Below are 21710 nucleotides of genomic sequence, written 5' to 3' on the forward strand. Positions count from 1 at the left end.
AGCCGGGGGGACGGTCCTGCTCTGTGCAGGGCTGCACCAAGGGTACCCCTCCGCCTGCTCCCCCAGACCCGCGACTAGCTCACCCACACTGCTGCACGGCACGGAGCAAAGCGAGCCGCAGCCTCCGTCCCTGCCCTCTGGCCAACCTCAAGCCTGGAGCCAGTAGGAACAACAGTCAAATTCACAAAACCAGAATCGGAAAAGGAGCAGCTCGGGCAATTGTTTGCTTAAAGACAAAGCCGCGTCGCTCTTCTCTCTGCGCTGTGGTCCAGCGAGGCTGCGGGAGGTGCTTGGCATCGGCAAGCCACGTGCTGTGCGTTGCAGCACGGCCTCGCTGCTGGATCTCGGGAGTAATCTGCAACCGAGATGTTGTCTGTTGCAATGTCCTCCAGAGCCTGCGCGTAAGCCCGGCTGATCACAGGTAGCACTGCCCGATACTCTGCGGATGCCACATCCAAAGGCTCCTGTTCCTGGATATCACGATCCAGATTGAAAATGAGGGGTGGCTGGTGACGCTCTTCTGGCCCAACGCTTCCGTTGCAAGCCTTCGCCCCTCCTAGGGAGGAAGGAGAAAACCACGGGAGTCCCAGGCTGCTCACCCCTGCCCAGGTACCGCCTCTGGGCTCCTCACCAGTCCGTGATGGCCCCTTCCCACCACGGCCCAGCTCTGGGAGCCCAGGTCCCAGCGCCAGGCTGCGAGTGCTTCTGGAGCCAACCCCGCACTGCGCAGCCCACTGCGCACACAGCCGGGCACCCACACGCTCCTTGCCGGGCTTGCTCCTGCCTCTATTAATCTGGTTTGGTTTTTACCCGTACCTGCAGGGAACCAGGAATCTCAGACTGTTTTTTTCCTGACCGTACGATCCCTACCACAGCCACCCTACCTGTGGTGTAGAACGCCTTGTACTGAGCCAGCCGCAGCGCCTCGATCTCTCCGTCCTTCCCAGCTGCCCCACTGTTGGGGTGAAGCAGAATCTGAAGGAAGAACAGAAAGAGCCCATTGCACAGAAAATGTGCTCCGTTCTATACCTGCTCCCTCCCAGCGTGAGACCATGTCCCAGCCGTGCACACAACTGGGGACACTGCTCAGCCCAGCAGCCTCAGCAGCAGCTCAGCAGAAGGGAACTGGGAAGCGCCAGCATCTCGCTTGTGCCTCGCGTTCCTCCGAGGTCACCTCCCCGGTGGCAGGAACATCTCAGGGATCGGAACCGATGGCCAGCGGCTAGGCCACGAGCTCGGGCTGAGCTCAGCTCCAGCAAAGCAGGGGCTGTGCTCGGAGGTGAGGTGCCGGAGCACCGTGCCCGCTGCGCCTCCGGCTGACCCACGCCGTGGGGGGAGCGCTCCCTGCCCTGACAGCAGCAGGGAGCCGGGGTGAGGAGAAGGGAGTTGGGAAGGGCGGGTCGAGTCTCTGCAGCTCGGTATTTGGGACACTTGATCCGCGCAGGACGCCTGCCTTGGCACTGGGGAGGGAGAAGACAAGTGAGCTGGATGGTTCGGCGGTCTCTGTCAGATAATATCTGCTGCGGAGCCAATGGCTCCGCTGAGTGATGAGTCACCAGAGGTTTCCTCCCTGGGAATTGCGTTTAAAAGTGATTCAAGAAATTTCCACTGTGCTAAAAACTAGAAACATCTGCCGGAGTTGTAGGCAGCTGCGGTGCCAAGTTTAGTAACAGTGTTCGCAGCTGATCAGCGCTGTAATGACTTAGCAGGTGTCCGGCACGGGAGCCCTGCCCCGGGCACCGCCGCGGGCTCTGCCCGCCCTGGGAGCCTCGTGGCCGCCACTCGTCGCTCCCCCGAAACGCCGGGATCCGGGGGGACCTCCAGATGCTCCCGGCTTCCTCTGTTGCCTTCAATTGCAAGATTAAAAAAAAAAAAAATCACCATCTGGAATTTGGTTTAAAAAACATATTTTATGGAAAAAAAATGAAAACCTGCATGTGGGAGGCTCGGGTGTGAGCTGGAAGAGGTCACACAGCGTGAGCGTGCTGCAAGGAGGAAATGCGTGCTGTAGGTTGTGCGGGCACCCCTCAGCCGGAATAAAGCAGCTGCAAAGCAGCGATCAGTAATTATTTAAGGGCCCACGAAGCCAAAACACCAGGAATTCAACCAGTTTGTCTGCTTCCAGCCTTAGAGCTCGGCTTTGCCTGCACCCTTTAACCCGAGCAGCACGGCTCGGATGCTGCTGCCTGGCTGCAGAGGCACTGAAACAACCACGGGCTTGTTCCTGAACGCGCCTCAGAAACCCCACGCTAAGAAAATCCATTCTAATTCACCGCATAAGTGAGGAGCTTGTTTCGACTGAGCCCTTTCAAGAAACGTTCCCAGGTCCGCAACCCGTGACTTTGTTATTAAAGAACAAAAAATGAAAAGAAAAAAAAAAAAAGAACAAAAAATACCCTTCTCCTCAGCAAACCCTCCATCTGAACTCCCAGCTCCGGGCTGTTTTCGTAAGCCAGCGAGTGCGTGGGGAGGAGGAGCACACCCCTCTGACATTAAGCTCATGGAAAGAGCTTATTTGTCAGCCGCTCGTACCCTTGATACGTTTCGTAGGATGTGTTTATTTTTACTGTAAATAGCCTTCGCTCAAAACAGGACCTTGGCCCCGGCCCAGCACCGTCACAGGTTGTGCCGGTGCCGAGCACGGGCCGGGACGCGAGCAAGGTTACGGGGCCGCGGGGAGCCGCAGCCTCGCGCCAGCCCCAAGGAGAAAACCAGCTGTCAGCGGCGTGCGTCCATCAGGCGGCGGGGCGAGAAAAGGAACTGCTTCGGCAGGATTTGTGTCAAGGAAAACCCGGCGACATCAAAGGTGGTTTTGCCATCAGCCGCTCGCTGACGAAAGGCGCCGCGCGCCCGCTGCCGAGCGGGGAGGGAGCGGGGACAAGCGCGGCGGCCGGAGCGTGGGGCGACGCTCGCCGTGCCGAAGGCCACCCCGTCACACGCGGCGTGGGGCCAGCGGTCCCCAGGGATGTCGGGACGGGTGGGGACAAGCCAACAGTGACCTCCGGGGACACGGCACCCGGGGCCGGCAGGTCCCAGCCCCAGGGGCTGATTCACCTCTGCTCGCACCCCACGGCAGCACAAGCTCCCCCAAAAAGCAGGGGGGTGGCAGCGGCTGGGGACTCAGCCCCAGTTTTGGGGAGTTGACTCCTCATCCCAAAGCACGTAGGAAGGAACACAAGCCCTCTCCAGCCCCGCACCACGTGCTGATGCCAAGGCTGCCGAGCACCAGTCCCCCTCTCCGGCACCACGAGCACGCAAGAAGAGGGTTAATCCCGAAGAGCAGCTCGAGCGCACGCTGGCCGTGTCCCATCCTCTTCCCCAGTTTATCTCACGGTTCAGTAGAGGGTTCCATAAATACGAACTAAATACCAAAACCCTGATGGACACAGAAAGCAGATCCAGGATCCCTGCTGGGAGCTGGCTTGCAGCGCTTGCAGGAGGGCGGACTTGAAAAGCAAAATCAGGCTTTATCTGTGGGACTGCTTTTAAAGCTGCTTTTTTTTTTTTTTTTGGTTCAGAAAAGATCTTGTGAAACTCTGAGAAAAACGCATCGCCATACTCCTTGTTCTCCTAGCTGCGTTTTTCATGCTTAAAGGAGCTGTCAACAGCTCCTATTGTTGCATGGGTGGAGAGCTGCAGGACACGGGGCTGGCTGCCCCACTCGAACATCAATAACGGGCACGTTTCCGAGCCAAGGAGCTCGGAGAAGAAGCGCTTAATTATGTCTCTATCTGTCAAGATAAATAAAGCAGATACAGCTAGGTCTGAGCCCTGGGGATCTTTTGTTTCCCACGCCTGTGCACCTCCTGTGACCAGGAAGGAGCAGAATCACGCTGGGCTCGGCGGGGCCGCCGGAGGTGCGGGCACGCAGCCAGCAGGGCCGGTGCTCCCACGGGGCTGCGCGCCCCGGCCCCGAGCCCTTCCGATCCCGGCCCCTCTGCCCACCTCACCCTCAGCTCAGAGGCAGCTCGGGAGGGGGACGTCACCAGAAAGGGGCTCTGCCTTACCTTGTGCCCCACGTCCGACTGCCCAAAGAGAACCGGGGACACGTCCAAGCCGTCAAAACGCCGGTTTGGGGGAAGCGTCGCTCCAGCCAGGGCCACCAGCGTGGGGAAGATGTCCAGGGTGCTGGGGAAAGAGGCAGGTTTCAGCCGAGCACGGAGCTGAGCGCCCCAAGCACCCTGCAGCCCCTCGTCTGGGGGGGTCCCCGGCTGCCTCCCAACAGCTGAGCCCTGCAGAAAAGGCCACCGAGGGATCCGGGAGGTGACCCAGCCGTGGCGAGCCCTCGCTGCGAGCACCTTGGGCATGGTGCAGGGGGGTCCCCGAGCGCGGCCACCACTGCACCTGCAGGTCCTGGGGCGCAGGGCACGGGCACAGTGGGCACGGGGCAGCCCCCACCCCGCCGTCCCCCCGACCACAGCGCGGCCGGGCACGCGGGGAGGGCACCGGGTCACCCCCGGCAGAAAGTGCAAGCGCAGGGACTTTCTGCGCCAACCCCAGCGCCTCCCGCAGCCCCAGGAAAATGTGGTCTCGCTTTTGCATCGCGCAGCACGAGCCATCGCAGCCAGAATGGAAAATGAGAGCGGTGCTATTTTGTGCGCTTCTACCAAAACGCCTGTCAGCATTTCCACCAGGATCCTCTCTTTTCAGGGGCCTCAGCCACGGGAGGAGCGCTCGGGGCTGGGTCCCGCTCGCTCCCCGTGCGCAGGGCGCGGGTGACCCGGTGTCCTGCCACCTCCGGCGGGCTCCTCGGGGACAGGGAGGGCGAGAGGCTCCGCGTTGGTGCCTGCTGCCTGCTAGTCGTGGCCTGGGGCCAGACCTCGGAGGCGGCAGTTCCCCACGCTCACTGGCCCAGCCGTTCAGGAGTGCCAGGGGCCGAGCGAAGTCGTGCCCCGCTGCGTGGCACGAGTGTCACGTCCCTCCCTCTCGGACAAGTGACATCGCAGCGCTGCCCAACCCCAGCAGGTGGCTCGGATGGGGGGGTGCTGGCACCCTGCACCCTGCCAGAAGCACCGGGACCTCAGCACCCCCCTGGTTCTGGCACCCCGGGGTGCGGCAGCGGCCGCGCTGTGGGACCGGGGCCCCTTGCTGCTGCCCGGTTGCGTGAGCAGAGAGAGAAAACAGCCCGGGACTTTAGGGCCCCTGTTTCTCCCATTCAACGAGTTTTAATTTAGCTGCTAAGAGACCGAGAGGACAAATAAGAACAAACAATGCTGAGGAGAGCTGAAAGGCAGCCCCGGCTACGCGGCTCTCATGGAGACAGCCGGAGCAGCCAGGAGGCGCCGAAAACCTCGGGCTCCCCGCTGGGAGCTGGGCGCATCCCTGCAGGAGCCGCCGAGCTCCGCGTGGGGCTGCCCCACGGCGCTGCCCGGGGCACATCCCGCAGGATCCGGCCCCAGCACCGTGCACCCGCACCCGTCCCGAGCACGGGTACCCCGAAACAGCAGCTGGGCACCCCGGGAAACCACCACAGCAAAGCGGAAAGGGCAAAGCCGGGGTGGTGTGAGACAGGTCCAAGGCTCCACGCAACAAACTGAGATGAAGCGACGCGTTTTCAGCTGCTCAGAGGGCTCTGAGCAAGGGCTCAGCTCCGAGGGGTGCACAGGTAGGGCACAACCACCTAAAAATCAGCCCTGAAAGCCCCAGGTTGAGAGCAGGGTCCCGCACCTGCAGCAGCCCCAGCCCTGCCGGCCCCGGGGCGCTGCGCTTTCCTCCTTCGCCACCCCGCTGACCTATTTCTTCAGCACCCTGCTTGGGCACAGCAGGAAGCTCCGACAATTAAACGTAGTTAAGAAGAGCCGACGAGGCAGCTCCGTGCAGGGCGCGCCGAGCAGCTGCAGGTCCGTGCAGGCGCGGGGCAGGGCGCAGCGGGGCAGCACCCCAGGCCCCCGGGCACGCTCACCCCGCTCACCCCACACAGGGCAGGTAACGAAGGGCAGGTCACGAAGCGAGGCCATGCCCGGCCTGGCCACGCAGCCCTGGGGGGAAGGAGCTCAAGGAGGGCACGGATGGAGACCCCTGGGGACCCCCGTCCTGCTGCCCCAGGGAGGGCGGCACAGACACAGGCAGGGCGCGGACGCGGCTGGGGGATTTTCCTCCCGCTGCCAGCGTTTTCATGACCTCGGGCAGAAGGACGCCCCAGCAGGCAGGTAATGCCTGCCCTTGCCCAGCCCGCGCCCTTCCCAGCAGAGGTTTCCCAGCCCCACTGCATGCCTTTAATGCTCTCTGCAGCTCTCAGCTCTCCCCATCAGGGAGGAGAAGCTTCCCACCACGTTATTTGGGCGGCAAGAAGCTGACCCAGCACGCGCGTCCAGCCGACTCGTGCCCGGTGACGCAGCACCACCGCCACCTCACCCCGCCGCTGCTCGGGGACAGCGGCTCCTCTGCCTTCAAACCGCAGGCCCAAAGAGGGCTGAGAGAGCCTGCAGCTGTGCTGGAGACCTTCAGGAACTGGGTCTTTACGGCTCGGGTGGGACGGGGAGGACGCGAGGACACCGATGAAACAACCTGCTTGACTCAGAAGCATTTAGGGTGGGAAACCCACCCCGTCCGTGTCCTCGGGACAACTCCCCGGCCAGCACCGGGGTCTGGGCGTCCCCGAGGACCCCCAAGCACCAGGGACCGCACGGCCCCAGGCTGCTGCTGCCGGCGCTCCTGGGCTGGGGCCGGTGCCAGCAGCGGCCTCAGCGCCCGGCTGGCAGCTTCCTGCCTTTTGTTGCTCCGTGTCACACGCCTGAACTTTACGAAACCTCCTCGGGGTTTGTTGACTTTGAATTTCCGCGTCTGAGGCAGGCAGGCTCCCCCGTAGGCATCTCTGAATAAGCAAAGGCGTGCAGCTGGGCCAGCAGCTTTCGAAAGGCCGGGCTGTGTTTACCGGAGCAGCCCCGAGGTGGGACCGGGCCCAGCTGCAGGGACGTCAGCGCCGAGGTGACCGGCGGCCGCCCGGCACGGGGAGCGCACGCGGCTGGAAACCACCCGGCCCCGCAGCCAGGGCGCTTGGCAGGGCGGCCCCCGGCTCACAGCAGCCCAGGGATTGCAGCTTTGTCTTCGAAATAACAAAAAAAAGCAAAAAGGAAAACGAGGAAACTCCTGGGGAGCCACACAGCCCCTCCGTGAGTGCCCGGCACGCAGCGCGGCCGCGCTGCTGGCAGCGTTCTGCCTTTACGGCTGCCCAACCTGCTGGGCTGGAAATGCAGGAGATAAGGTCCCGGGACATAACCGGGACCCCGGGGCTGCTGCGGTGCAGGGTGCACGGGGAGAGGGGGCTGGAGAGGGGACAGGCAACAGGGGGTCCCACGCAGGGGAAGGATCTGCAAGTGAAACCCCAGGGGTGCCTGGCGCCACGCACCTTGCGCCCTCAGCAAGACATCAGTGCTCCAGTGCTTGCCCTGAACCTTCGCCCCTTGCAAACACCCAGCTCCCGGGGCTCTGGGTTTGCCGCGAGGGGAGCTGCAAGAGCTGCAAGGAGGGCTGCACGGAGGGGCCCCCCATGCCGTCTCCGCAGTGCCGCCGTCCCCGGGCGCCGCAGCCCCAGCCCTTCCCTGCGGCTCTCAGCCCAGCAGCGGCAGCCGGGACAACCTCGGAGCCCGGCCGCATCCTGCGCTGAGCACAAGCGCCATCCCTCCGGCCAGCCCTCCCCACAACCGCGCCCTCCTCCACAGAAAGCCATTTCGCAAACCACAAAGCCGAAGCCTGCTTCTCGGCGGGGAGAGGGAACATCGGCATCTATTAATTATCGGGAGGCGCTCGGCCACCGCGGGGAAGAGGCGCACCGAGCCCTGCAGCTGCTAGCGTGGAGCCACCGGCCCCACAAAAAGGGCGTTTATAGCGTTGGGAGTCCTTTGGGGCAGGACAGAAGCGCAGCACCACAGCGCAGGTGACGCCCAAGCGGGGCGCTGCTGCTGCTGCTGCCATCCCAGCGATCCCCTCGGGGTCAGAGGTGTCACCCGCGGGGTGATGGCGTGCCCTCGCAGAGCTGGCAGGAGCACGCCGTCCCCGGACGGGCTGCGGGAAGCGGGGTGCAGGCGGAGGCCACCCCAAAAGCCAGAGCCGGCCCCTACCTCAGCACGGCGTGGCTGCTCCGCGCGGCGGGGACGCGGCCGGGCCAATACGCCAGCGCCGGGACGCGGTGCCCTCCTTCCCACGTTGTCTGCTTGGCCGGGCTCCCACCTGCAAGAGAAAGCGGCCGCGCTGTTAGATGACCCTAACGGGGGAAGGTTTTGCTGGATTTCGGAGCTGGGTCAGGGGAGGGAGAAGAATTTTGCAGGAGTTTTTACAAGAAACAAGGAGAGAGGGGAAAGGGGGCTCGGTTTGGCACTGCCTTTTGTTTCTCATCTGCTCCAGCAAGTGATGAGAGAGGCAGCCGGGAGCTGAGCACTAACATCCACCTGGGAGCTGAGCACTAACATCCACGGAGCTGAGCACAAACATCCATGGAGCTGAGCACGAACACCCACCCTCTGGGCAGGAGACGCAGGAATTTCGCCCAGGGGCTCCCTCCCGGCGCAGAGGGTGCGGGGCTGCGAGCGGCACCAAGTGCACGGCGCCCTCGGGCAGATAAAGCGCCACCGGCTGCCCCCGGCTTCGTTAAAAATCCATTCCTGCTGATAGCAGCGCAGCTCCCTCCTGCCGCCTGACTCCCGTTAACCCTTCCGCTCGTCCCCTGCCACAGCCCAGAGGCCGCGCTCTGCCCGGGGTTTGGGAGGCAGGGGAAGCCGCCCAGCTCCTGCCTGCGCCGAGGTGCTGAGCACCCAGACGGGGGCTGAGGGTGGAAATGGGGGGCTGACCAACAAAGCGGGGGTGCTGAGCGGTGCCACGGAGCTGCCGCCTCTGCTGCGGCACGAAGGGCCCCAAGCAGCCGGGGGGAAGGGACTGGGAATGGGGCAGAGGGAAACCCCCGGCCCCATTCACGGCACCAACTTCCCAAGCCCTTTGTCTGCCCGGCTTTCAGCGTGCACATGGCAACGGCGCGCACCCGGAGCCATTTCCTCCGGCAGAGCCAAGAGCGAGGGGATCCTCCTGCTCCTCCTGCTCCTGGTCCTGCTCCTGGTCCTGCTCGTCCTGCGCCACCAGCCCCAGCCCTGCTGGCCGCTCGGGGGCTGCAGTGATTTGGGGTGCCCCGTGCACCCCAACCACAGCCGCAGCCAGCACGTCGCTGCTGCACCGTGCTCCCCGCGTCTTCCGACGCCATCGGAAACGATCCCAGTTGTAACAACGTGAGGCTGCCGGTACCTCTGCTCGGGGATTTAACAGTCCTTGCAGCACCGCATCGGCTGTTCGAGGGGGTTTCTGCACAGCCCGGCGCCCCGAGGGCAGGGGAGCGGGGCTGTCTGTCCGTCTGTCCACCCGTCCGTCCGCGGACAGAGCAGCCAGGGAGCCAGAGGGAAGCATGAGCTCCTGGTGACGCTCCCGGTTGCAGCCCGGGCTGCAACACCCCAAAGCCAGGCAGGGATTTCTCCCAGGAGCCGAGATGACGCAAGCACGGTGAGGCCGCAGCTTTCCAGGAAAAAGCGGAGCTTTCCATGCAGGGACAAGAAGCGCGGCGTCCCTGCTCCCCGGTGGGGGCACAACGGGGCCGGAGCCTTCCTGACTCGTCCCAAAGCACCCCCAAAACACGTGCGTCCCTCTGATTCCCCTTTTTGGGGTGTTTGGGGCCAGGGGATGGGAGCTGGGCTTTCCAAGTGGGATGGGGGCTCCTGGGGAGGGGAGGGGAAGCTCCCCCCGTGCAGCCCTCGACTCGGAGCGGGGGGCCCAGCACGCGGGGCCGCTGCTCTCCGCGAGCGCGGGCTGATTGCAGTGACCACCGAGATCAGTGGAAAACATTCCTGGAATTTGGGTTGGACCCTAAAAGGAAACGCCAAGCCACGCGAAACCTATATAATCCCGAGCAGCAGCACCTCCCCTTCCTCCCTGTCCCCGGGGACGTGGGGAGGGGGAGATGCCCCCCGGCCGGGACCCCCGAGCCCCCCGCAGGCGCTGCACCGCGGGCACGGTGCCGGGGGGTGGGGGGCTTCGCAGCTCCCTGACCCCACAACAGCCGGGGGGGGGCTCAGAAGCCGCCGGTCCCTGGGGTTTTAGAGGCAGCTCCCGGAGAGCCAGCAGCCCGGGAGGAGCTTTTCGGGGTTGTTTTCGCAGGGCCGCGTGTGGGCAGCGAGATGCTGGAAAGGGGCCGTGTTGTTGTAGGTTTGTTCCCGACCGCCGGACGGCCCGGACCATATGCTCCGGGAGCTTGTGACCGTCGGTTGCTCAAGAGCAACCCAGGTCGGCGGCGGGGTTTGTTTACCAAGAAAGCGAAGGTTAGGACTCCTGCCCGAGCGCCCCACGGCCCTGGGAACCGGAAAGGGAGCGGGGGGAGCCACGGCGGGCAGCCCCGCGGCCGGGCTCGCGCGGGACCAGCCTCGGCTTCCTCTGCTGGGCAGGGGTCAGGAAGCAGAGGAGGAGGAGGAGAGCGGCGCTGTCCCCGTGCCCCCCGCCGCGTCCCCCCCCCATTCCCGCGCTGACCCCGAGCGATCGGGGCAACGGAACCCGAGCCGCGTTTACGGCGCGTAACACAAGCAGAAGTGGGAAGCGCCTGACTCATGCATGCTTCTGGCCGCTCCGGCCGAAAGAAACCCACCGGCCAGATGGCTTGGCCGGAAAAGGAGGAAAAAAAATATAGTAAAAAAAAAAAAGTTAGAGAGAAGGAAAATAAAAAGTCCCGCCGGGCTGGGCTCAAGGGCCCCGGGCAGGGGCTGCGGGGGCATCGGGAGCCGAGCAGATGAAGGGCAGGAGCTCACCTTCCCCATCGCCCACGGGGCCCCCCGGAGCCCCCCCCAGTGGTCCCAGCTCTCGCCAGGAACATGGGACCCCAGGAGCTGCTGCACCAGGGGGCTGGAAGCAGCATCTGCTCCCCCCGGGCTTGCAAAGGGTCTGGGGTAACAGGGACCTGGGGGGCTCCGGTCCCACCCAGAGGTAATTTTGGGGGAGAACAGACATCGCTGTGTCTATTTTAAATATAAGGGATGGTCGGAGGTGCCTTCAAGGCAACCCAACCCACGGCTGCCCCAAAGGCTGGGGGTGAGCAGCGCTCCCCGCTGGGTGCCGGGGGGCAGAGAGGGGCTCCTGGCAGCAGCCCCCGCACACCCCCGGGGTTCAGGGGGTCCCCCCCACTATAAGGTCACCTCGTGTCCTCTGCCAGGCCCCCACCAACGGCCCCAGCCGTCCCGCCAGCTCGCACTTCTGCGCCCAAGGGCCGTTGTCACCTGCAAGAGAAAGCAACGTCCCCGTGAGCGGCGCTGGGAGTGGGGGCACCTCTGTTCTGGGGGACGAGTGGGGTCCCTGCGGCCCCTTCCCGCCCCCTCAGTGCTGCCCTACAACACCAAGAGCAGCACGGGGCCTGGCGGGCAGGGTTGGGGTTCCTAAAGGTTTATTTAGGGGCAGGGCTCGTTTCTGGGGGGCTGCCCACTGCTGGAGTGGGGCCGGGCACAAGGCGGCTGCCGCCGGCTCCAGGCGTTAATGAGCGGCCGGGCAGTTCCTGCGCCAGGAGCAGGGCGTCCTCATTAGGGAGGCTGCCCAGCCTGAGCGGATTTGGGCTTCTTAACGAGCAAGGATTTGAGCTTTAATTAGGCAGGGCCGTGGCCGAGGTGGGTGGCGGGGTGAGCAGCAGCTGAGCCGGGCTGGGAGCCACGTCCCCAGCGGTGGCAGCTCCGGTTCCTCAATCCCCCGGCCACGGAGCACCGAGGGCTGGGGGATGCCACCGGGCTCGTCCCCCTGTGCCCCCGCTGCACGGCCAGGGCTGGCACGGAGCTGTCACCCCGCCACTGCAGGAGGTCCTGCGGCGTTACCTGTGAACCACAGCAGCGTGTCGGGGCCGGCGAGGCGCCGCAGCCGCCCCACCAAGGCGTCCATCTCGCGCAGGGCGGCTCCGTAGACGTCCCTGCCCGGCGGCGCGGTCACCTCCAGCGGCACGTGCATGTGGGCCAGCGCCACGTAGAGGAAGAAGGGGCGCCCGCTGTCACTGCGGGGAACAGGGGGAGCAAATCCAGCTGGATTAGGGAGAGGGGAAGGGGAGGACGGCTGCAGGAGGTCACCGCGGCAGTGGCACTGCTGGGCCGGGCACAGGGAGCCGTGACCCTTCCAAAACCAGCCGGCTGCAAACCCGCCCGCCCCGCGGGACGCTTGGTCCCGAAACCTCAGAGAACCTCTGGAAGGAAATGGGAAGGAAAGGAGGATCACTCCTGGTTTTGGACAGCGAATCAGGCAGGTGGGGTGGCCGTGGTTTGTCCCCCACCGGGTAGGGCACGTTCCCGGGGGGCACCTTCATGTGCCCGCACCTGCCCCGGTACCGCCGCCGGGAGGAAGCGCCAGGACGAGCGCGCAGCTTCCCCCCGTGAGTCACTTCTTCCCCGCTCCTGTTGAAACCTCCCCGGTGCTGCTTCCTTCCCTTCCTGCTCCTGCGGGTGCCAGGGCTGTCCTTCCCCGAGGTGCTTGCGTTCGGGACGGGCTCGCCCCTTCCTCCGGCCCCCTGCACCCCACGGCACCCAGCCAGGAGCAGAACGCCCCGCACCGACGCGCCCCTCGCATCCTTCTTCCTCCCCTCTCTCCCGGGGCCCGTTTCGGCATTTTGCCCCCCCCCCCGGCATGCTGTGCTCGTCCCCTGCTGCTCCGGGAAGTTATTTCAGAGGAGGATGAGCAGCACAAGGACGACCCCGACGCCGCAGCCCGGCCCTGGACAGGGAGCGAGGCACGTTCGCTGCAGCGTCCCGCTCGCCGCGCGCTGCCCCGCTGCCTGTTTGCTTTTAAATCATCAGAGGACACGTCCTGTTTTCTTGTTTACGGCTATATTTATCTCCTCCGACGAGGCCGCTCTTCCTCAGGGACCTCGGAGGGGAAGGGTGGGATGGCGGGCGGCGGGGAGGGGCCGGATCCCGGGGACGTGCCTGCGTGGGTGCGCGCCCCAGCCCGTGCCCGTGCCCGGCCCCATCGCGGCTGGGGGGAGCCAGGGGCTTTTGGGGTCCCCCCCCCGACCTGCGTTTCCTTCCTTTGCCCCACGCGCGTCACCTACGTTGGGGCCACAGGTTCCCAAATCTCACCCCTCCCGGCACAGCCGCTTCATTGCCCAGCAAAACCGGAGCCCCTCAAATTTCTGTGCCCTCTGAGCGCTGCAAAACTCCTGCAAAACGCTGGGATGGAGGAAATGGGGGGGTGGGGGCTGCAAAGCCCTGCATGGGCACGGCCACGCGCTGCCTCCTTCTAGCACAGAACCTTTGCCCCTGGGACTTCAGGGTGCCCGGAGCAGGGTGGGCACTGCTCAACATGCCGGGGAGGATTTTGGCACCCGGGGGTCGCTCACTGCCTTCGCGAGCTCGCGGAGAGCGCAGGAACCTGCCCGAACCCCGCAAGAGCCACCGGGCGCAGGAACGTCCCCGGCATCCCCGTGACTTCTTATCGGCAGAAATGCCTGAGCGAGGCCCGTGATCAGCGCCGTGCTGGGGCAGGGCCACTTGGCTGTCCTGCCACCACCTGGGGCACGGCACCGCCCGGCTCGCGCCTGGAGCCCCGAAGGGCCGCGCGAACACGGGGAGCTTGTCCCGGCCCCTTCGAGGGGCTGCCGTGAGCAGGCCGGCACGCGGACCGGTGGGAAACAGGCTGCGGGGCCCAGGGGAGCACTGCCCTTACCCTGGCACTCAGCTGGGAGCCCCGTTTGCCTTTTGCATTCCTAATTCAGCCCCTCTCTCTCCCGAAAACGGAGCAAACGTTTAATCGATAACTTAAGACCAACGTCCTTGGCTTTTGCTCCCGTGTTTGCTGTGCTCTGAGTGTCCCGGGCAGAGCCAAATCTCACTGAATTGCTCAACCTTGACACGGCTGGTTAAAAAAACACCAAGATGACAAATCCCGTGTTCTTTTCCTTGCCCCATAACAAGTGAGTCAGGCAGAGGAAAACTGAAATAAGCCATCAAAGAGAGGGAGAGGAAAGGCAGGCACCTGTTTAATCCTGTTCTCCATAAACTCAGACAACCCCAAAACAGCACCCAGATTTATCCAGAGTGCTGACGCAGCCCTTTCCGTGCAGTCCCCTCCTCATTTCTCCCGTCCCTTTGCCCCCGTTGCAGCCCACGGCCTTTTTTTAGCACCCCTGCACACGCGGCCCCCAGGTGGGTGCTGAGCAGCGGGCACCACCCCCGAGACGGCCTCGTCCCGCGCTGCAGGAAGGCGTTTTGCAAAGTCACGGCTCCTAATCCTCGAATAACAGGGATCAGCACTACGAAACCCGTCAGCAGGGCTCGGGGGCTGTCGTCTCCCAGGAGCTGCTCCGCACCTTGGGGAACGGCAAGCCTGGACTCCGCACGGCCCAGCACCACTGGGGAAGGTCGCCCATGAAGCCCGGTGATCCCCAGGTGCCCCAGAAGGAGCACAGAGCGCTTGCAGAGACCCACGGGCTGGCACGGGGACGGGGACGGGGACGGGGACAGCGTGTGGCACCTCACCTTGCCCTCCGGACGAAGCGCGCCGCCGCCTCTGCGTAGCGCTCCGTCAGGCTGCTGAGGTCGACGGGCTGCTGGACGATGGTGAGGTTCTCCAAGAGAGGAAGGGCCACGTCCGTGTAGCACTCCTTGTCGGCGGCGCTGCGGGAAGAAGGCACCCCGTGCCGCTCGCACCGCAGAGGGGACCAGCAGCACGCCGACGTCCCCGCGGCACAGGGCGCTCGCCGCCCCAGCGCCCCACAGCTCACCTCCCCGGGGCATTTCCAGGGAGCACGCGGGAGGAGACGGCGGCAAGGAGCAGACCGAGGGGCCGGGGCCGCAAACCCCAAATCCCACCTCGCGGTGCCGTGCCCGGAGCCGTACCTGGTGGCGGCGCCGTGCCGCGGGCAGGGCGGGCAGGGCGGCACGTTGTAGCCGGGGGTGTCCGTGCAGCCCATGTCGTGGCTGTAGGGGATCCCGAAGTAATAGTCGAAGCCTGCGGGGCAAGGAGGGGGTCAGCAGGAGCCAGGCGAACGCGGGGCGCTCGGCTCCGCTGCGTCCTTACCGCGGGCAGTGGGGTGGTGGCGGCCGTGGTGCCCCAGGTGCCATTTGCCTGCAAAAACCAGAATCATTTCAGAGGTTAACTCGGCTTCGGGCGCTGCCGTCACAAGTGACTACCCGCAAGGCGCAGCGCAGGAGGTTTTAATCTAGCGGCGAGAAAGGCCACTTGTTTGTGCTGGCCTCATTTCCAGAATGCCTTTTTTTTTGCAGAAAGCCAGCAAAAATGCCGAAGGTATCTCGTGTCCGTGCAAATCGACCGTCTCCAGCCTTAAAAGGCTCTTTGAGGCCTCTGCGTTCGGAGGAGACAACCTTCTAACCTAGCACAAAGAACCAGCTTCATCCTCGGGTCCTCCACGTCCCGAGGCTTGCTCACACCGAGCACGCTGATAGGAGAGGGGGAACAGCAAAAATGGAGCAGGAGCAGGGAAAGGGAGGGCTTTTGTGCCAGTGCAGCCCCAACACACGCGATCGGGGGGAGCGAAGGACTTGGTGCTGGTGGTGCACTTGCAGGTGGGGCGGGTCGTGCTGTAGGGGCAGGAGGGCGCCCAACGTCACGGACCAGCAGCACCAAAAGTCCCTGCCAGCACCTGCTGCGTCACGCCCGGCATCACGCCCGGCATCATCACACCCCCGCGGGGCGTGCGCGGGCAGAGCCGCTCGGCACCCTCACGTTTCCTAAGGAAAATTCGGCGTTTCCAGCGCAGGGTTAAGCAACCACGGCTTCGACTGGAAACTGGGGCAGGCCCAAACTTCAGGCCGCGTCTTACGCTTGGATACGAAATCTGGGGATTGCGGGAAGAGGGGGGGGAAGTGCAGAATCCCTCCCGCTCATCCTTTAGGCTTTCCTTTAGCTGCCAGCTACCCGCTGTGCCTCCTCCGTGGGGGAAGGCACGGACACCTTCACCATGGGCACCTTCATCCCGGCCGGTGCCACCCCCAGCCTTACCTATCGCCCCCGTGCTGTACCCCGCCGCCCGCAGCACCTCCGCCAGCGTGGTCTCGTTGAGGGGCAGGCCGCCCGCCGAGGTGACGGCGAAGTTGTGGGTCACCCCGTTGCGCGCCCCGAGGCGCCCCGTGAGCAGTGAGGCGCGGGACGGGGAGCAGGTGGAGGCGGCCGAGTGGAAATCCACGAACCTGGAAAAGGGAACAGAGCCTGGGCTGGCGAGACCCGCACGGGGCGGTGCTGCCCTGTCCCTCCCAGCTTGCCCACACACAACCCTCTGTGCCCCCAGGGATGAGGGGCTGGTGCTTGCACGTCCCAGCTGTGCAGGGACCTGCACCCCAGGGTGCCGGGCTCTACCCACGAACCCAAAACTACGCCGCTGAACCCCTACTGGGAGGGAGACCCCCTTTGCTGCAGGGCAGAGCACCCAAGGATGCTCATTTTGGGCCAGGGAGGGGGCACGGCCGTTACCTCGTCCCTTCGGCAGCCAGCTCATCCAAATTCGGCGTCTCCTTCGTCTCGGCCCAGTTGGCCCCGAGGTCCCCCCAGCCCAGATCATCCGCCAGGATGACGAGGAAGTTCGGCCGCCCCTGCGCCGCGGGGGGAGCGCGGAGCGTCGCCAGCAGGGCGAGCAGCAGCACGGCCCGCGGGGACAGGGTGCCCATGGTGCCACCCGGAGTGGCACGGCCCCGCTCGCCACTGTCCCTCGCCGCGACGCCGATGTCCCCTCTCCAGGCACTCCTCCTCTGCCGGGCCGCCTGCCAGGCCGGTGCTTCGCTGCCTCGCCTACAGGGCCGGCCAAAACGCCTGCTCCAGCTCTGGTGTGCAGGCACAGCTGATATTCCCAAACCCAGCGCTGGCAGAGGTGTCGTTCTTAGAAGTCAGGCACTCTCTTTGAAGTCGCTGTCACCCTATTTTTAACTTGCTTTGCTTCCCGGTAAATACCTCATCAAGCACAAAACCGAACTGTGATTTTCCCCTCCAGAAGCGCGCTCGATTTGTGCAGCAGCTCCTGTCGGGGCGACGTTCGTGTCTGGCGGGCGGCTCTTCCCCTGCGGAGCTAACACACGGAGCTGGCAGCAGACCGCGGCCTCGGCTCTCCGAAGTGGACAAAGAACCGCCGTGGCTGTCCCGACGACCGTCACGCTGTCCCTGGCCTCATCCGGGGGCCACCACCACGAGATCGCCTGTGCCAGAGACACACGGAGCCATCAGGACCTGCAGGAGCCCCCCGGACTCCGGCCGCAGGAGCGGCTTTGCCCTGACGTTGTGCCCCTTGCTGCCCGAGTGCCCGCCCGCTGCACAGGAACGGTGCCCGTGCGCTGCAGCCAGCCGGGGCAAAATAAGTGAAATCAGGCAAACCGGCAACGCAAAAAAGCCCAGAAACTTCTAGGATTACAGGATTAAGCACAGCGCTTCGAACTGGTGGGCTGGCTTAGGGCAGGGTTTGGCCACAGGCGGCAAAGAGGCACCAAGAGCGAACACCCCAAAAACCGACCGCGGGGACACGGCTGCGAAAGTCAACCTACGGCCAAAGCGAGGTGAAGCTGCTGAGCTTTGCCAAAACCACGCCGAGCCCCGCACAGGAGCGTGGCAGCAGTAGGAACGCGCCCCGGGGACGCGCGGCCAAGCAGGACAGGAGCCACGGAGATAACCCAGGAGGGCGAGGAGGGAAGGGAACGGCCACAAACCAAGGGACGACGCGACAGGAGGCAGGAGGGGGGATCGGATGAGCCCCATCTGTAGGCCGGGAGATTTGCAGCTGGCAAAACGATTTATTCACGGGTTTGCCACGCGCGTCGTCAAAGCTCGGCGCCGTCAGCTCCGCAGCACAGCAGGGCAGCGATCAGGGATGTAGCCCAATTCGCGACCCGTTGCCCAGAGCTCTCCTTTGCAAACTTCCACGAGGGCCTCGCGGCTCCGCACAGCGACCCCCGCACACAGTCCTGTGCCCACCGGCACCGTTGCTGACCGAGGTGAATGCTCTTGTCCAGAAATTGATGTAGGATTTCATAACCCCTGCCTAAACGGGAGAGGAGCGGGGCCACAACTGCGATTCCTCCCCGCCAGCACCGGGCAGTTTCAGAGAGGTGTTCTCTGCGGGGACCCCGAGCCCCTCGTAGGGACCGCCGCCCGTCAGAGGGGACGTGGCAGGCACGTGGCTCGTAGGGAGCTGAGAATTGGGGCTCCCGCACAGCAGTGGCAGGGGAAGCCCACACTGGAGTTGTGCTTTAGCACACGAAGGGCCGGGGCGCACGAGCAACGCGCCGGGGCTCTCCGCACGGCGACGGGGCAGGAGGACTGGCGGGGGGGCCTCCAAGCGGTTCGGGGGGGGGCGAGGAAAAGGACCGAGTTGAGCCGAGCTCCACGTAAGCATCCCGGCTGAGCCGTGCTGAACCCGGCCGGCCGCAGCCTTGCCAGGAAGCCACGCCGTGTAATTCAACCCTCCGGCACCTCCACCGGCGTCCAGCAGCTCCCGGCTCCCCAAGCCGAGCCCCAGCAGCCCCGAGCATCCCGCAGCCGACCCCTTCCCGCGCCGGGGCTGGCCCCGCGCCGTCCCCCTCCCCGCGACCCCACAAAACCCCGTTCCTCGTGAGGGCCCCGAGGACGGAAATCCAGCCCGTGCGCTCCCTGCGGAAAAGGCACGGGCAAGGTTACGTTTTTTTAATACGAACGCTAAAAAACGAAGCCAGCTGCTCGGAGGCTGCCTGCTAATACGAGGGCTTCTGGGTTGGCCTGGCAGGGCGGCTTCTGGCAGGAGCGATAGACCGCAATTACAGCCGCCGCACCTCCGCCTCCCCACGCCCGCCGAGCATCCAGATAGCGAGAGGCAGCCTTGAGCCTTGGCAGGGCTGCCTGTTTGCTTTGGGGAGGTACGCCGGCGTGACACGGCTAAGGAAAACAATGGGGCCGTTTTCAAAGGACGCTCTCTTCTCTCTAATTTACGCGGAAAGCCAGCCGGGGCCCCGAGCTCTGCAGGAGCGTCGGACAGAACTTCTCCATCTCCGATCCTCGGGAGCCATTTGGAAGGGACGCGGGGTCAGGTGGTGGGAGCGCGGCACGCGCCTCTCGCCCTGCTCCCCCTGCCCACGCCGGGACTATCGGCAGCGGGTCCAAACCCCAGCAAGGTGCCACCTGCATCGCCCTCCGCGTGCCCGTGTGCAGGACCGGGACGTGCCCGTGGCTGCGGGCACCCGTACCCGCACCGCCTGCGGGTGGGCAGCAGGGAACGGGGCCACTGGGTCCCCGTCCCCACCTCGTTACGGGGCCACCCATCCCCGCCACAGCTCGCCCCACAGCACCGCGTCACTCGATCAGAGCTTGCAAAAGGCAGGATTGTGCCCATGCAAGGCAGCGTGCCCCGAGGGGCGCTCCCACCAAAGCCCTGAGAGCCGGCAGCCGGGGGCTGCCCGGCGCCCCCTGCCCAGCCCTGCCTTCACCGCCAGCCTCTCCGCGTGCTCCCCCCCGACCCCCTTGGCCCAGGTGCCTCCCCGGCCCTTTTGATCCCCAGTTCCCGGGAAAGTCTGGGCTCCGCTGGCGTTGTGCCCCTGCCGCATGCCGCGTGTATCCCCGTATCCGCTGCATCATCCGCTCGAGCCCAGGCGCCCGCACGGCATGGAAGGCAGCGCGGCGCTGCCTGTGCGGGCGGCTCCGGCTGCTCCACGGGGTTTTCTCCTTCAAACCCCCTTGCGAGGACGAACCGGCCCTAAAACGAGCCCCGGTACCTGCCGGGAGCTGCGCCTCGGCAGCATCCCTGCTCCCCGGGGACGCCGCTGCAGCGGAGCCGGACGGCACCCGGGGGACGGAGCTGTGCGACCGTCTGCGCCTCTTTTAGCTGTTTCTGCAAAAAAAAAAAAAAACACGACTCTGAAAAGATTCTCCCAGGCTGCCTACGGTGGGAACATGGCGCCTCGCTTCGCGCTAAGCAGTTGTCAGCAGGAAACGCTGCACCGGCGGCCGCAGCCCGATTAGCTCCTCGTGCATAATTAGCCCCGGGAATCGAGGCCTCTTCCCCCTCCGGATAACCCGCCCGGAGCTCCCCCAGCATCGCGTGGGCTTCGCCGTCGCACCGGGGACTGCTCGCACGGGCATCACAACAGGCACTTTGCAGCTGGGAATAATTACCAAAAAAATAGCGAAAGCGTGGTTTTACGAGGCCGATAATGCAGCTCGCAGAGAGAAAGGGGGGGATAAGGCAGAACCAGACGAACCAGTTGAGGAAAACCCCAAAGCACCGGCAGCCTGCGCTGAGCAGAGAAGGAGGAATAGGAGAAGGCACCTCCGGGGCTGACCTGCCCGGGCAGGCGAGGGCAGCCGCCCGCTCTGCCCAGGGATGCCACCGGCACCTCCTAACCCCGAGCGGCCGAGCTCCCTGCCCGGCGCTGCGCAGATCCGTCACCTGTTTATTACACATTAACCCGAAGCTGACAAATCTCGGGGCCAGCGCCATCGCTTTCACATTTTTCGCATGCTTTCACCTTTTCGCGCCTGCCTGGCGAGCGGAACGGCAGGGACCAGGAACCCAAACCCCAGCCCCAGCACCACACGAGGACAGACGCCCTGCCACATCCCGGCAGGGGGAAAAATCCTCGTTTGGTTCCCAAAGTAATCACGCACGGGCTTTATTTCTGGTTCGAGCGCAGCAAAGGGCAGCAGGTGCCTTGTGAGTTCTCTGTGCGGGGCAGAGGGTGCACGAATCCTGCCTCCTCGTTACCAGCACGTTTGGCAGCGAAGCCCCGTTCCCGGTAACGCCGTCCCGACGGCGCTCCGAACGCGGGACTTTATTCCAGGAAAAGGTTTTGGGCTGGAATAGTTTACACCAGTTCCCCTAACAGAACAAGCAGCGCTGACAAAAACATACTTCTGCAGATTTACTAGGATTTCTGCCAGGTCCCGAGATGTGGGGGGGGGGGGGGGAATGTTTTTCACCCATCTCACTGCTGGGTCTTTCAGAGCAAACATTACACATGCGGAGCAGGGCCCGGCGAACCCGAGCAGAATAAATGAACTGCGAGTCCCCGAGCCGGGCGGTGGCTGGGGCCCTGCGCTCCCTTCCCCATGCGCCTCCGCTCCTGCCTGATTTATGCCCGCGGACGGGGCGCTCGCTCTTTGCTGCTGCGTTTTGCGGAGCCGCGCACGCCGCTCCCGCGGAGCTCAGCGCCCGTCGGAGGCAGAGCCCGGCCCGGGAACGGAGGGCGAGCGACGGGGGAAAGCGGCCACGTGCCGGGCTCCGACAGCCCCCGCCGCTCCCCGAAGCCTCGCCGCGCTCGGAAAGCGCCGGGGAGAGGAACGGGAAGGTGAAGCAGAGAGGGAGATGAAAAGGACTGACAAGAAATACCAGGCAGTAAATCGCCCTCGCGTTGGGGCTCTTTTCGTGCCAGAGATATTTGCATTCTGATTTCTCCCCCGGAGGCACAAACCTCTCCTGTCGGCCCAGAACCACTCGCGCCCGTCGCTGCCAGGAAGAATTACGAGGCGGGGAGGGCGACGGGGGCTCGCTGGGGTCAGCGGCCGACGGAGCAGCATTGCCGGGAGGAATTAGTCAAGTTAATCGCTTTGTCTAAGTTACCGAGTGGGATCGAGAGCTTATTTGCCCCATTTGCTAGAAGTTGGCCGAATTTTGCCCCCGCTGCCCACTAAATGTACCCGTGCGGCCCCACCGGCAATTCCCATTGTGAAAGAACCGAAGGGACTGCAGCCAACCCGAAAGCAGCAGCCCTGGCGGACGGGTCAGGGACCGAAGGAACGTCTCACCTCGGGTA

General features: G+C 64.7%; 1 protein-coding gene across 3 annotated transcripts in view; it reads right to left on the reverse strand.

The window, feature by feature from the left end:
• Positions 1–201: 201 nt before the first annotated feature.
• The window catches only part of ARSG (arylsulfatase G), a 43541-nt gene continuing 22032 nt past the window's right edge, over positions 202–21710 (reverse strand). For 2 of the 3 annotated variants that reach the window (XM_080560605.1, XM_080560607.1), the window contains 11 exons: positions 16420–17135; positions 15952–16139; positions 15010–15057; positions 14829–14940; positions 14469–14606; positions 11823–11995; positions 11160–11240; positions 8061–8169; positions 4008–4128; positions 885–975; positions 202–556 (listed from right to left, as the gene is read on the reverse strand). In XM_080560605.1, coding sequence (XP_080416731.1) covers positions 228–556; positions 885–975; positions 4008–4128; positions 8061–8169; positions 11160–11240; positions 11823–11995; positions 14469–14606; positions 14829–14940; positions 15010–15057; positions 15952–16139; positions 16420–16613 — 1584 coding nt within the window. In that variant the 5' untranslated portion in view covers positions 16614–17135 and the 3' untranslated portion in view covers positions 202–227. Of the gene's footprint in view, positions 557–884; positions 976–4007; positions 4129–8060; positions 8170–11159; positions 11241–11822; positions 11996–14468; positions 14607–14828; positions 14941–15009; positions 15058–15951; positions 16140–16419; positions 17136–19673; positions 21161–21710 lie in introns of those variants that run through there. The other variant, XM_080560606.1, reaches the window with a different exon arrangement.

Source organism: Anser brachyrhynchus, assembly GCF_964034855.1.
Source record: "Anser brachyrhynchus genome assembly, chromosome: 18".
In the NCBI taxonomy this organism is placed as follows: Eukaryota; Metazoa; Chordata; class Aves; order Anseriformes; family Anatidae; genus Anser; species Anser brachyrhynchus.